Here is a 15,503-nt window from a genome sequence, read left to right on the forward strand (position 1 = left end):
CATGGACTCGTGTGTCAAATAAATGATGACGACGTCCCCTTCCTCTACCCTCTCCTTGTACCTTACGAAACTCATTTTTGAAGCACTTTTTACAACCCTGTTTGGTACTGATGTATTTGTAAGAATTCGCAAACTGTCAGTCATCGCATGAATCTATTATTGATGTTGAGACGCACAGCTGAGTTGACAAAAATTATGTTGATGCTGTACAGCCGGTTCTGGTTCAGTTCGTTCACATCGACCAAAACACACAAAAGATCGTCTTCCCAATGCAGGTTTTTGACTGCCAAATCTGCTGTGATATAGTACACTTCCCCTAAATCACCTGATCATTAAAGAAAGCCACGCAAAATCTTCAAAACACTTGCACAAATTTTCCCCCTCACACGTCTCGAAACCTAGCCTGGGTACCATCCCCAGTAGTATATTCGCAAACTCTATAACTGGGTCTGGACTTGCACACATATAAAACGATTGGTCATGACGTCACGTAATGAGCTAGCCCGAGCAGCGGGGCTTCATTTGATTGGCTGAGCCTCAGAGGCGACGGCCAATGGCGCGCCTGCATTATTCAAGTGATGTTTGTTGTTTTGTAAACACAGATCTACGCGCGAGTGTTCCTTTTCTCGGTGCGTTCTTTTTTTTTACCGGTAGGACGCCCAAAACATCACGAACGAAATTATTCAATGCATCTTTTTGCTCATTTTTGAGCGACGATATTCAGTCTAAATCGTCCAAAACGGACGTGATTGCGAGGTCAACATCAACCTCCGTGAGCTGAGCGGCTTGTGCGTCAGCCATGTTGATGATTTATCGCGGAAAGACTGACTACGGCTATATCATGTGCGCTTTAGCGTTCGGTTCGCCGTCGGACATGTTGATGATAAGGCGTTCGGACGTTCGAACGGACGCTAACGTCGCCGTTCGGACGTCCGAACAGCCCTTACCTAATATGTACATACCCCAAAAAGGGCTTAGACGAGTAGGACCAATCAGCGCGCTCGTTCAAAATCTGAACGAATATTTAGACTCCAGACGCTACATATGTGTGCAAGTCCAGACCCAGTTATAGAGTTTGCGAATATACTACTGGGGATGGCACCCAGGCTACTCGAAACCAGCACCAGGGCGCAGCCATTTTGAGAGATGTGCGCAAGAACAGTCACGTATGATGGCAGAAATATGTCGCAAAACTGTTGCCGGAAAACAGACGATATGTCGTAAACGTCCCGCTCAAACATGCGACCTATGTGAACGCCGTCCGGCCCACTACCATATAAGGAAACTTCCAACGCTGTCTTTTGTAATCGACCAATCACAGCACAGGATTTCCTTGTCACGTGCACAATCGGCCTATTTATTCTCTGTCAGTCCAGATTTCTTCACTGGCGGCTTTCCAAGCAACCGATTCAGAGGCTCCAGTGCTACCAGGTACTAGACTTCCCTTAAATTTTGTTTCAGTGTGCTAGGAGAACGTAAATCAATGTGCTTCCATCTCGTATTGCATTAGTAGATGTTGTATTCGCCATTAAAACAACAGGGCTTTTGTAGGACCTTACCCGATCTAAAAATGACCTTGCGTTGTTGTAAAGAACACTGTAAGGGGGAGGAGCAGTTTCGCAGCGACCCGTTTTAGCGGAAACCTACACATTGTTCATCATAGTACATTTACTGGTCTTAAGACATGTTATCCCTAGATCAGGCAACCAAGGTTGCAAACTCGGCCTTTTCAAAATGCAAGCCTTTGGGATAGGGCAGGGCGCCTAGTCGAAATGGTAGAACTGGTTCCATAGAGTGTCAGGTAACGGACCATTTTACTGGTAGCTACGCAACAAGGCAACATAGCTTCTTGTGTTACGCACCAAACTGCAAATCGTTCTTTTGACAGCTGGTATTTGTTTGAGAGTGTTGTCCCGGCGAACTAATTATGTCGAAAAGGACAAAGAGTCCAAATCCTGGGCAATGGAGGCTTGAGCCGGCCGGTGTATGGTGCGGCTTGGCGCGTGTACCGCATTCTAAATAAAATCTGGCCTACTTGGCTTGCCTTTTTCCTGCATCCATACCAGGGATATTTCAAATGTCTCATCTAGTCTGACCTGCAGTGCTTTTCTTTAGCAACACCATGGTCCAAGGACATTTTCAAACCGAACGTGTCTTTTTCTGCAGATGGGTTCATGTCTAAAGCTTGCTTTTAGTGCATCATTTTTACATTATCACTGTTTTTTCTGCACCCCTCTGATTTTGTGTCATTTTGTATACCTCCTTGCAAGTTTGATTCTGCATCTTCTGTTGATATGAACTGAAACATTCTGTTGCTAGATGGAGAGCAATATTTCTATTTTCTGCTCTTGATTATATTATATATTACAAGCCATTGGAAAGTGGGCTAAGTTGCATTGATATTTTCAGATGACATTTATATCTAATATTCAAGCTAAATTCACTGCTGATGAAGCATTTCTGATATAGAAAGGCCCCTGCTGTATCAGGTTTTAACTTCCATGTATTCTGGGAGCAACATGATCCCTATCCCCTGGTTCCCTGACATAGTTATGCTACAGGACAGGCCGCCTGGAGAAACAGCAATGTTAGCTGCTTTTGCTATGCAGGAATGCAGCAAACTGCTTGTCATCAGTATTGTTACTATTTTTGCTGCTGAGCCTCAAAGCATGCAAGGATCATTGGCTGTTTATTAATTTGTTTTTTTTTTTAATTATAGAAAGTGACCTTTATTAAGGGTTTTGTTGCCCATACTAGGTTACAGTTTTAAACTTATTTCTCTAAAATGTTTGATTTAGGCCAACAGTATCAATCAGACACGTTGGCAAAATTTATCTTGAACTTCAAGGGAAGCTCAGCTGAAAGATAAAATCAGATTATGGCAGAAGGTCCCCACTGATATGATTATTGTGACATAGCCACATACACTGCATACTACACCATTACTATCAGTCAGTCAGTGGAAGTCATTTACTTCCATTTGTAAATCTGATTTGGTGGCAGGTTCTATGAAATGCATGTCACATGAGGAGCATTATCTGTCCTAGGTAAGATAATCCATCCTAGGTAAGATAGAATTGCTATTTTCTCTCTATCACCATGGTAACAGTGGCTGAAAGAGCTTGATCATTGGATCACCCATCACTCTGAGTACAGGCAACCTTTCAAGGTTAGTGCGTTGACGTCACTGTGTGGGTCTGTTGCCAGGCAATCTACTCCACTTGGAGAGGATTGAACTGAAAGATTGGTCTGCCAAAGTTTGGGGGAAATTCATCCCGTGAAACATTATATATGTTGGGGCCAGGGCTGTCTCCAGGGCGCTGCTGTCAGAGAGGGGTAAAGAGGTCATAAAGCTGGATTTAGGCAGGATTTTTTATTCACAAGTTTGGCTGACCTACTTGGCCACCATGGAAATCACTATTTTTTGGTCAAGTGCCATGAACATGTATTTGACATATTGGACCAATCAGGTAGAGGGCAGCTGGTAGGCCTAGCAGCTGCTGTGGAGATTCTCAAGACTGTTCCACCAGTTCTCTTCCATAACACATCAGTGTAGAACCAAGGAGCTCCTTGGTAGAACAAGAGCAAGATACAGTCTATATATAGAAATGTTGTGTCATGGGTCTGCAAGTTGCCACAAAATACTAGGTAATGCATGGTTGCAGGCAGTAGGGGTCTGCTAATATAGATTTTAAAAAAGCATCATGGCAAGTATCAAAGCTTGACAAGACTGGCATGTGGTGTATTTAAGCACAGAAGATACTAGTGCATCAAAGGCAGCTGCTCCTGACATAGAAGTAGTACTGTGAATGGCCTGTAGATAGAAGTTAAACTACAGTACAGACTCCTGGCCCTGACAGACCAGTCTTGGAGGGTGACAGGTGTTGTTTTACCACAGACTGTAATTGAATTGATTGACAACGCCAAGTGGCACAAAACCCTGCCTTTGGAAAACCCCTGGTGCCTCACTTGTAATTCATTTGGTTGGGGAAGCTGACCCAAATTATCATATTCAATCCAAAATATATGTATGCATAGCTGAAAAAGCTTGAATCCTTCAGCTTTCATGCCACTAGAGTTTTGGAATATCATTACTGAAAATAGTAAATCAGAAGTGGAAACATACTGGTAATGTGGAGGCAAGTTGTCTTTTATTTGGTTGTTGGACTTCCAAAAAAGTCTAATGTGGCGGGATCTCTCTTGTTGAGAGCAGCCATATCTTAAGTTCATACAAAGGTACTTCTATTTTCTTCGTATCTAGTCAAAACCAAGCAAAGGAACTAATTGCTTGGAGCTCAAGGCTTTTAGAGATTCAGTAGATGAAATCAATGTGTATGCACACTTTCTCCACTGGTGTAAATTTCTGCCTCAAACTTTCATAACCTGAGATGATTTTTGAGTTATATTTCTGAGAAGGGAGGTTTTAGTGTGCATGTTTCACAGTAAGGCACCAGCTGGCCAGGGAGATATGTAGATAGGTTTTCTAATACCTACAGAACCTCTACAACAGCACTCTCCTTCCTTATATGGCAATATGATATTCTCAGCAGGACCCTATTTGTAGAATTAATGGCTACTGTAGAGACTCCTGGTGGGTGGGGTTATTTACGACAAATAAGTTGTTTGATGATGATGGTATACTTGATGCAAAGCAGGGTGTGCATCATAAAGTTGCTATGGCAACACTGATGAGCTGATAACCAAACGCCAGTCACTGACAGCCCCAAATGAAGGAGATAATTGGCATGTAGGGAAATTATGTCGTGTTTGTGGAGACGACATTCCTTAGATAAGATAAACCACAGCAACTGAAGGTGACTTTGCTGAAGCACTTGGAGCAATGCCAAAATAAAAGACAGGAAAAATGTACAGCAGAAATAATATCCATGGTAACCATAAGATGACTTGGATTTTCTTTGATTATCAAACTTTTTGTCTCAATCCACATGTACAATGTATAAAATTGCCAACACATGAACCACTTGTATCTCAAAACCTTTGGGTATTTATGTCATTCCTATCATGTTCCTAAGCTATTTTAAATTGTTCCATTTTGTTTGGTGGAGTACATTCCATAAGATTCATGTCCATTGCAGGGGTCATTGCCAAAATTCCTTCAGGTTTGTTTGCCACCGGTGCACCATGGCATTGGCTATATATAATTATAGAGAGTTGTTCACCCCAAACTTTCAGGATGGGAACATTTGTATTTAGGATTCCATCTTTTGACATAATGTACAGGCTTCAAAGTCTTAGAATACTTCAGCCTACTCCCTGTATTTTTTCCATCAGTACCTTTCTGGATAATGCCAGCTGCTCCCTGTCAGGGGAGTCAGCTGAGCTGAGCTGGTGATGGAAACGCCAGTCATTAGAGCTCACTCTCCACAGCTGGAGTTGTCACTGGCTAGAAATTACAGCAGGACTTGAATAAAGTCTCGCCAGTTCAACGACATAATATTTGTAATGTCCATCATGACAGCTCGTGGGAGAGCACATGACAGGAACTCACAAGGAAGTCACAAGATGTAAAAGTAATAATTATTCTGTCAGTACATTTTGTACTTTCAAAACTGTTTAGTGTTGCCGGTATGAAAAAAATATGTTCAACTTGGCAATTTGAATTGGGCACCATAAAAAGTACACAGTTGATTCAGTGTTGTTTTCATGGAGCTGTGTTTGAATTCGATATGCATGAATTCTGGTTTGGAGCTATACATAGACATGAATATCTTATGCTGCAGGCGCAGGCTTGGAATTCAGTCAGGCTGGTTTGTAATGCTGGGGTAATCAATATTGGGCTCCACTGTGGAGTGATCCACACAAATTTGGTGTGAGGCTCTGACGGGTTTTACTAGCTGTGGCTGGCATTTTACCACTAATGTAGACAGCTTTAGAGGAAGCGGGTTAACGCTGCAGTTTTGTTGGATTAAAGCATATTTTCAGTTCCTTTTTTAGGATAGGGTAATATTTCTCTTAGGCTGAAGCACGGTCCCATCCCATGACACTTTTGTAACATGGCTTTAAAATATTGTCACATAGCCACACAGAACAGTCAAATTGGTGACTGACCTGTAGCCTGCAGAAGTCTAGCCAATTTCATAGTGTGGGGACTTTTTAAAAGAATACAGAACAAGTCAATATGATTGCCAAGACTTGGCAATCATTTTCTGTCCCATTGATCAGTGGTCTGCATTGATCAATGGGACAGAAAATGTATTTCAGAGTCCAGATCCACTGCTGAAGATTGACTTCATGCTGTTCTCTGCTGATAAATCAATACAGAAAACTCTATTGTTGGTGATAAGTGGTTTTCCTGGAGGTCTAGTGCAGAGGTTACCTCTCATGGGTCCATTCTGAGTACAGGAGGATACTGGATAAGATAACCAACAATATAATGTACCACCTTTCCTCAGCACAGCATGAAAATAGGGAGAACTATGGCGCTGAACTTGTTCAGTTACATAACTTACATTTTTAAATGAATGAAGGAACATTTAATCATTAATGTCCACTGACCACTGTACATTATGCCAACATGCATGTATGTGTATGTACAGAGTAATGAATGTGAGAAATTGACAAAGATAAGTTGAGGGGAACTTCAGAACCAAAAACTGATCTGAAATGGAATTTGTCCCTGGCATTAGCAAGGCTGGATTGATGGTTTGCATTGCTTGCGGAGAAAAAAAAATGTTTTACAAGGACAATACGAGGCTCTTTCCACACCCTCCAACCCTCGCTGTGCCTCTCTATCTCAGTGCTGATGTTATTTAATCAATAGAGGTTTGTAGGGGTTGGAGTGGGGAGCACGGTCTGTCAATTACAGGTCTTGGCTCAGCCTCAACTCTGCATGAATGCCATATAATTACCTCCATCATTGACTAGCCCCTGACAAGAATGGTAGTAATGTTTAGTTAGCCCAGAGCATTTTGATCAGTTGATAAAGATGCTTAAGACTTGCATGGCACTAACAGGGCTACACACATGAAATTTAGTGCTGTTTGTGAAAAATTGTTATAATCATACAATTACAACATAGAACACATCTTGAAAATAACAAATGGTGAGCCTCTTAGAGGAAGGTTTTGCACAAGACCAGATTTTGTAGAATATGTTATTAGAGGTCGTATTCTTATTCAGAGCATGACTCAATTAATTACTACTTTCTACAGTGTGTGAGAGCCAACAATATAACATGGTCGGAATGTGGACATGTATAAGCCATTTATTAACCAAAAAGAAATAGCCTCATTAGCCTAGTATTGATCAAATGACATGTATTTAAGAAGATATTGAACCTACTTGCAGAAAACTGCATGAGATTAAAACTTTCATTATAAATATATATCATATGTGTTCATGATAGGAAAAATCCTTCAGAACTTAACACTCTATGCTGCATCTGCTCCAAGAAGCCAGTCTGAGATTTATGAGAAAATTGAAATCCTCAGTTTGTGTTAGGTATTGATTTTAGCCTGCTTTGAACCATTCCTTGTACCCTAGATGGACTATCTTGCTATAGATGGTTCTATACAGCCCATCTCCTGCCCATGAGGCAACATAAGCTGCCTTAGGAACTTCAGCCCCTCTTAAGGCCAAAGGGCCTCTGGGTGTTCACATGTCTGGTACTAGGCAGCTGCTCTACGTTTTTAGTGAGGCACCATCAGTCACTAGAAGCTGGCAATCAATGGAAAACATTAGATCAGTAACAAGGCTGCGTAAAACATCCAAGTATGTGCATCCACGATACATTCTGTACACCCAAACTCACATGGTTGGTTATCTTGGTATTTCCACCACAGCTATGCCTGATATCAACCCCTGAGACCTCTAGTCTGCCTCTGTGATTAACAGCTTTGTCAGTTTGACTGAAGTAAGCTTAGCTGGCCCCAGGACCAGTTGGGCAGCCCCTGCCAGACAACATAACCTCACTATTTTTATCACAGGCATGTTTAAACATGTTATTCAGTTGCTGCAGTGTAATGCCAAGCTTGATTGAAGTCTTTCTGTGTTGGTATTGACACCAAATATGCATGAAATGAATCACCCAATCTCAAAAGATTTGCAACTGGTTTAAAAGTGATGTTGGAATGAAAATAGGATTCATCAAGCATTCCTGAAAGGTTGAATGTATGGGAACTAGTGCACATAGAATAGAAAATAGAAATGGTTTATATAAGCACTCCTGATATAGTGTCTGGAAGGTTTCCATACACTATTCAGTTGGCTAAGGGTTATTCCATAGTGGCCCTGATTGTCTGTAAAATGGTCCTAAAAATAGAAGTGAAAGGCACATGTAACATGATCAATCAATCATTAATTTTTTTTGACTTGCAAACATATCTAGATTCATATTGCATTCCCAGGCTGTATAATGAGAGTGTTGTTAGTAGCTCCATGGGGCGTGTCAATGATGCTGAAATGACCCAGCAGTGGGGCCCAGACTACCAGCCTTGGTGCTGAAAAGCCTTCCACTGACAATACAAGCCAAGAAAGGTCACCTCTGACCTCTGGTCGTGTGCTTACTGTTGGCAGGTTTTCCAATATGTGGTTACTGAAAATGTGGGTAACAACAACATTGTTAGCTGTTGGCAGAGGTTCTCTAATTAATTATGTGTATATATAATGTGGGTCAGGTTGTGCCATCTGGAGTTGAAATATCGACCTCACTTGGACCCACAGCATAAGTTAACAGATGCTAAAGTTGGCCCCAATTTCTGGGAAGGGAACAGGGAGGCCCTCACTTCCCAACATGAGTTGACTCAGTTGAGGCAGTACATGTGCCCTGTAAAAACTATTACTAGAATCATTTCCCTATGGGGTGTGTTAAGGTCAAACGGAAACATGCTCATGGCATACAAATGTTCTGGAAAAAATGACATCCGGCTTGGCAGTTAAACTTTAAAGGGGCCCTGCACTAGATATATTCTGCCAGTGACATTCTAGGATAGCTGCATGGTTCACTGGGTTTGGGGTTCCCTGGTATATTGCATTCTCCTAAAATGGTAAATAGTGGCCAACCAGAAGAATGCATGCATGGAAGACCACAGAAATGAGTTTTCATATATCACCCCTTTGGAATATCTGGAATGTGGTGATGAAAAATCAATATTTGCCCTGGAATTTTTATAGACTAGGCTGAACCAATTCTGCATTGATCACTGTAACATGGTAAAGAAATAACCCTAATGAACATCAAAAATTGATTGCTCTCATATCTAGTCCATATGAAATGGCATTCCAATAGGTCTTGCTTCTTACTTTTTTCCTCACCTATTGAAATACAGAATAAGCATATGTATTCGCACATGAAAACACACATCTATGTTCACATACTTAGATACACCTCAAAAATATTTCTAACCTATAAGTTATGAAGAGATTGCTCTAGAATAAATCTGGACCATGGAATCTTATTGGTTAAACATGGGAAATAATCCAATACGATTATATGCTTCAGGACCAGCAGGACCAGAGATAAGTTCTGACCAGTGGATACATGTCCCTAGTGGCTAGTGGTCTAGTGCTGTGATGAAACGTGATAATCTCCATACTGTAGGGGATTAAGAGTGGGAACATTTCCCTGTTGGCCTGCAGTGAAGGGACAGGTGTAATGAAATGTGGTAATCTCCTTACCTCTGGGAAACTGAATCCTTTCAAAGTTAACATGAACAAAGTGTTCTGAATGTAGGGAATTGTCAACTCAAAAGAGATTTTACTTGACCAGAATCACCAGATTATTCTGTTATACATGTAGCAATATAATTACCATGGTAACACAGTGCATTAAAAACCAACCGCAGAGTATCGATTTCCATGATTTGAATGGAATAATTTGACCATTGTTAGCTCTCTAGACATGTGTTTGGCTACCTTTGGCAGGTCCTATCATATGATGTATAATGTTAGCTCATCATGTATTCCAAACCATGCCCAGTAATTTGTCGCCCCTGCCTATGTAACTAGGACACAAATCCCGGCCTTAGTGGAGGCTAGAGGACATGGGAAAAATGGAAATATTTATGGACTAGGTCGCTTATTTTCAATTTTGGACCATGAGGTTTCCACTTTACTGTGTATGTGGCTTTTATGTCTCGTGCCAAACTTAAACATGTAGATAGCTCTGGTAGCTACCACTGGAATTGAGTTTACCAGAGGGAGATAATGTTAAAGACTGTATATTTGGCCCATTCTGTGTGTTTTTCACTACTACTAGTACTATGTATCATTGTAGCCTTGTCAAGTTTACATGTAGACATCATGAGCAGCTTCCATTCTACAATCACCTGGTGTTTAAATGGAGTTGATGGGTAGCTGTGGGGCTCTGTCAATGATACATTAGATATCCTTGTCCTGTGCCATATGGAGAGGGGCCTACCCTTCTGTACCGGGTGAGGATAAGTTATCCTCTATCTGGTTCAGCATGCATCTGGTGCAACCCCTGCAGGCCCAAAATTCCTCATTCTACAGTTATGGGTGTTACCTTGAGTACAGGTTAGCTTTGGATATGTGGAGATATTCATACAGCAGAGCTGCTTATGGCAACAGAAAGGAACCATATTTGGAGTTTGACAAATTGCTGCACAGGCCATTGTGAGATGTGGGCCTCCCACATCTCCAGTATTTTGTCTGTGTTCAAACTAATTACTCTCTGTAAAGCTGGCGATATGTTATCACAGTATCATTGAAATGCCCTTGTAGAGTAAAAGATAGGTTAATTTAAAATTGGATGGATCCAAATTTTGCATGAACGAAAATTGGGGTAACGAAATCGACCTTCACTGTTATTAAAATAAATTTGAGTCAGCTGATGTATAAAAAAAGAAAAGGCAGAAAATTTAACTAGCTATTGTAGTTCATGTTCTTCTCTCCTTCATGGGATAATGTCATCACTCCAGTGTTGCTAGGTACAGAGGGAATGTTAGCCAGGGTTGTTTAAGAGAACAAATACAACCTTTGCACTTGTTACTTAATTTGCCTCGACTGTGGACTTGGAATGATGTAATGTCTAAGGCCCAGGGTGACATTACCTTTACATTGGTTTTGTTGTCTCCGGTGTCCTTTTTAAAAATTTCAATCTGTTCTCCCTTTCTTTTGATAAAAAAATACTCTCCTTTTTGGGGAATCGATCTAATTTAAAATCTTCTAATTTCGAATTTTAAAGCCATCATTACCATTACTTTGGATAAAAATCTTGCAGACTGTGCACACTACAGTCTATCATGGCATGTTTACACAGTCTGCTTGAACACCTTTCTTCAGTATTTGTTTAGTGATATCATGGTGATTTAAAGTCTGTTGATAATTTGAACGTGGTAAAACAGGCCTCCCACAGTGAAGTGAAAGTTTGAGGAAATATGGTACAAATTCTTGTTAGATTTTGTTCCAGTGAGTCTGGTTACCTGGACAAAAAGGGTATGTAGCAACTGTCACGTAGCATGTGTTAGGTCAATATGTACAGTAACTATTCCACCTATGACAAATCAGCACACAGGAACCGCCCAGAAAGTATAGAGTGCAAAGTTACATATTACATATTACACCCAATAACAGTGAGCATGCACTTGACGTGGCATGAACTGGCCACGTAGACACACCTACTTTTGCACTGACGTGGTGAGGTCATCCTCTTTTATCCCCCAGTCGGTTCAGCCTACAGGTGTATACTCACTCAGTCTTCTTACCTGCCTTTCCTCTGCTGTGTTTCCACAGAACCCAACGTAACGCCCAATCATGGCAAACTTGTGGCAGAAGAAATACCCGTCCGATGAGGACTTCCCAGAGTTGTCCAAGCACAACAACCACATGGCCAGGTGCCTGACCAAGGAGATCTACGCCAAGCTCCGCGACAAGGTCACCCCCTCCGGCTACACCCTGGACAAGGTCATCCAGACTGGTGTGGACAACCCTGGTAGGTTCACAATGCTGACTTTGGATGAGGGTGAAATAAAACCAAATTAATGAATGCTAAATAGCTTATATACCCAGCATAGGGATAGTTGCTATACATGTTTGTATGTAGCACTTCTCATGTACAGATCGTGGTAAAAATGGCACCAGGGGTAAGGATAAACCAAGAGATCCCATTGTTGGGAAGTATGGTTGGGTGAACTGTTCAAGTTGGATAGCGTGGTATATTTACAAACAAAGAGCATCAAAACAAGTGAACGGAGAGTAAATGGTCGTCCAATCTTGTGTTCCCCAGGTCACCCCTTCATCATGACTGTGGGCTGTGTGGCTGGTGATGAGGAGTCCTACGATGTGTTTGCTGAGCTGCTGGACCCCGTCATCGACGACCGCCATGGTGGATACGCCAAGGATGCCGTCCACAAGACCGACCTGAACTTCGAGAACCTGAAGGGTGGTGAGTTCGACGAGAAGTACGTCTTCAGCTCCCGTGTGCGTACTGGCCGCTCCATCCGTGGCATCAGCCTGCCACCACACTGCTCCCGCGCTGAGAGGCGTGCTGTTGAGACGATCTCTCTGGATGGTACGTATCTCACTTGGTATCTGCCTCTTTGTATCAAAATCCTAAGTTGCAATGTACTACCTTGTCTGTCATGATGATAAAAAGTATGATCATGCATGTAAAGAGCAGCCTATTATCTGACTCCTGGAGAAATCAGTAGAACATATATAATTCTTGGAAAGCACTTGAAGACTGAGATTCCTTTAGAGAGATTGAGAAGCCTTAAGATAAGAGTCTGGCATGTCCAGCTCTGTTCCACCTCTAACGTGTCCTCCCTCTGCTGGCAGCTCTGAGCCACCTGACTGGAGAGTTCGCCGGCAAGTACTACCCTCTGTCTGGCATGACCGATGCCGAGCAGGAGCAGCTCATCGCTGACCACTTCCTGTTTGACAAGCCCGTGTCTCCCCTGCTGACCTGTGCTGGCATGGCCCGTGACTGGCCCGATGCCCGTGGTATCTGGTGAGTACAAAACCTGGGCTTGATGGCCGGAACAGAAGATATCAATGGAACCCAAAATGGAACTTTCAGCAAGTCAAAGAAACAACCAGCATACAAACAGAATGACAAAACTTTGAAAAATTTTTCCCTAAGAATAAAAGCCTGGATATTGGAAAGTCATGCAACACTTGTTAATTTGCTACAATAAAGGGAAAAGTTGCAGCCCAAATAATAGAAACTTTGCAGTGCTGAATGGAATCTAGCAATTGTGTAAATATTTCCTTTTTTGTTTTTGAGTCGAATGGTGGTTATTCATGTAATAGGAGCAATGCTCACCGTTTACAATTACTTATTATTGATAAATTGTGTAATGTGAAATAATTATGTGGCCACAATGTCATCATGGAGGCAGGAGAAAGAAAGAAGGTAAGACCTGTTGTTATGGTAACTACACAATGCTGAAACCCTCTCCCCCGTTTGCCGCTTGCTCATTTAGGCACAACAACAACAAGACCTTCCTCATCTGGATCAACGAGGAGGACCATCTTCGTGTCATCTCCATGCAGAAGGGTGGAAACATGAGGGCTGTCTTCAAGCGCTTCTGCGAGGGTCTGCAGAAGGTGGGGTTGCTTTGTTGCTCATGCTTCTGAAACTGTGCTGTTCCAACTGGCTTGAAAGTCATTTTTCTGCAGGGGTCCCCTTTGATGCAATCTTGATAACAACATACTATGCAGGTTGTTATCAAGATAAGAAACGGTTTCCAGATGTAAAATTTCCAATCAGATCATTTGTATTTTCCCTTTGTTTTGACGCTGGTGAGCAAAAGGGTCAGATGTGACTGTGTAAAAAGTTGTCATGGATTATCTATCAACCAACAAAAGGGACCATCCAACAAAAGGGACCATTGTTTAAGTGTGATGACTTTTGAGGCTAGTTGATGCAGGCGACTGATCCCAAACAGTATTTGTTAACAGGTGTTGGAGGAAGAGAAGCCACAAGCTGCGGGTCAATGTGAAGGTTAAGTTGCACTAAGCCACAAATCGTAACGTTATGATTTCAGGCACAATAATGACAAGACCTTCTTGATCTGGATCAATGAGGAAGATCATCTGCGTGTGATCTCCATGCAGAAGGGAGGGAACATGCGCGCTGTGTTCAGGCGTTTCTGCGAGGGTCTGAACAAGGTTAGACTAGACTGGACATTTTGTTCCGTTGTTGGCTGAGGCGGGGCGAGCAGCCCAGCTTTACTGCCAGCACGGCTGACAATGTCACCAACCGCCAGGCACTGAGCATGGCGCTTCACTAATGGACCTTTGCAGGGTTGGGGACCAGGAAGCAGGCTTTTGTTTTGATGCAGGCTTCTGCTACACAAATAGTTTTTGTGGGAGAGGGGGGGGGGGATAGCCTGGGTACCATCCCCAGTAGTATATTCGCAAACTCTATAACTGGGTCTGGACTTGCACACATATGTAGCGTCTGGAGTCTAAATATTCGTTCAGATTTTGAACGAGCGCGCTGATTGGTCCTACTCGTCTAAGCCCTTTTTTGGGTGTGTACATATTAGGTAAGGGCTGTTCGGATGTCCGAACGGCGACGTTAGCGTCCGTTCGAACGACCGAACGCCTTATCATCAACATGTCCGACGGCGAACCGAACGCTAAAGCGCACATGATATAGCCGTAGTCAGTCTTTCCGTGATAAATCATCAACATGGCTAACGCACAAGCCGCTCAGCTCACGGAGGTTGATGTTGACCTTGCAATCACGTCCGTTTTGGACGATTTAGACGGAATATCGTCGCTCAAAAATGAGCAAAAAGATGCATTGAATAATTTTGTTCGTGATGTTTTGGGCGTCCTACCGGTAAAAAAGAACGCACCGAGAAAAGGAACACTCGCGCAAAGATCTGTGTTTACAAAACAACAAACATCACTTGAATAATGCAGGTGCGCCATTGGCCGTCGCCTCTGAGGCTCAGCCAATCAAATGAAGCCCCGCTGCTCGGGCTAGCTCATTACGTGACGTCATGACCAATCGTTTTATATGTGTGCAAGTCCAGACCCAGTTATAGAGTTTGCGAATATACTACTGGGGATGGTACCCAGGCTAGGGGGGGGAAACAAACTGACTTGGAAAGAGATTGGGAAGAGCTATTTGGCAGGGAAGAAATATGGGACACTGCTTATTAATTTTAATTGTAACAATCTGACATATTTTTATGCTTACATATTGGAGCTCTGAGATTATTAAACTCCACATGGTTAAACACGCTTCAATTAGTCTTTCAGTCAGCTTGAAAATGTATTTTCTTGAACCACCAAAAAGGTCCAAAGAAGGGAGATTCAATCGTACCCATTTCTATCCCTTCAGGTGGAGGAGGCCATGAAGAAGAAGGGCCACGAGTACATGTGGAACCAGCATCTGGGCTACGTCCTGACCTGCCCGTCCAACCTGGGCACTGGTCTGCGTGGTGGAGTGCATATTAAGATCGAGGGTATGTCCAAGGACCTGAAGCGTCTGGACGACATCTTGGACAAGCTCCGTCTGCAGAAGCGTGGCACCGGTCAGTAACAAATCTACAACTGTATGGTACCAT

At 42.5% G+C, this 15,503-nt stretch overlaps 1 protein-coding gene across 2 annotated transcripts in view; it reads left to right on the forward strand.

Moving 5' to 3' along the window:
* Positions 1 to 1,327: 1,327 nt before the first annotated feature.
* The window catches only part of LOC109471009 (creatine kinase M-type-like), a 15,912-nt gene continuing 1,736 nt past the window's right edge, over positions 1,328 to 15,503 (forward strand). The window contains exons 1-6 of one of the 2 annotated variants that reach the window (XM_019770156.1): positions 1,328 to 1,431; positions 11,713 to 11,911; positions 12,206 to 12,490; positions 12,757 to 12,928; positions 13,404 to 13,527; positions 15,278 to 15,470. In XM_019770156.1, the coding sequence (XP_019625715.1) occupies positions 11,734 to 11,911; positions 12,206 to 12,490; positions 12,757 to 12,928; positions 13,404 to 13,527; positions 15,278 to 15,470 (952 nt within the window). In that variant the 5' untranslated portion in view covers positions 1,328 to 1,431; positions 11,713 to 11,733. Of the gene's footprint in view, positions 1,432 to 11,712; positions 11,912 to 12,205; positions 12,491 to 12,756; positions 12,929 to 13,403; positions 13,528 to 13,967; positions 14,092 to 15,277; positions 15,494 to 15,503 lie in introns of those variants that run through there. The other variant, XM_019770155.1, reaches the window with a different exon arrangement.

This window comes from Branchiostoma belcheri, unplaced genomic scaffold (assembly GCF_001625305.1).
Source record: "Branchiostoma belcheri isolate BF01 breed outbred unplaced genomic scaffold, Haploidv18h27 scaffold24, whole genome shotgun sequence".
NCBI lineage: Eukaryota > Metazoa > Chordata > Leptocardii > Amphioxiformes > Branchiostomatidae > Branchiostoma > Branchiostoma belcheri.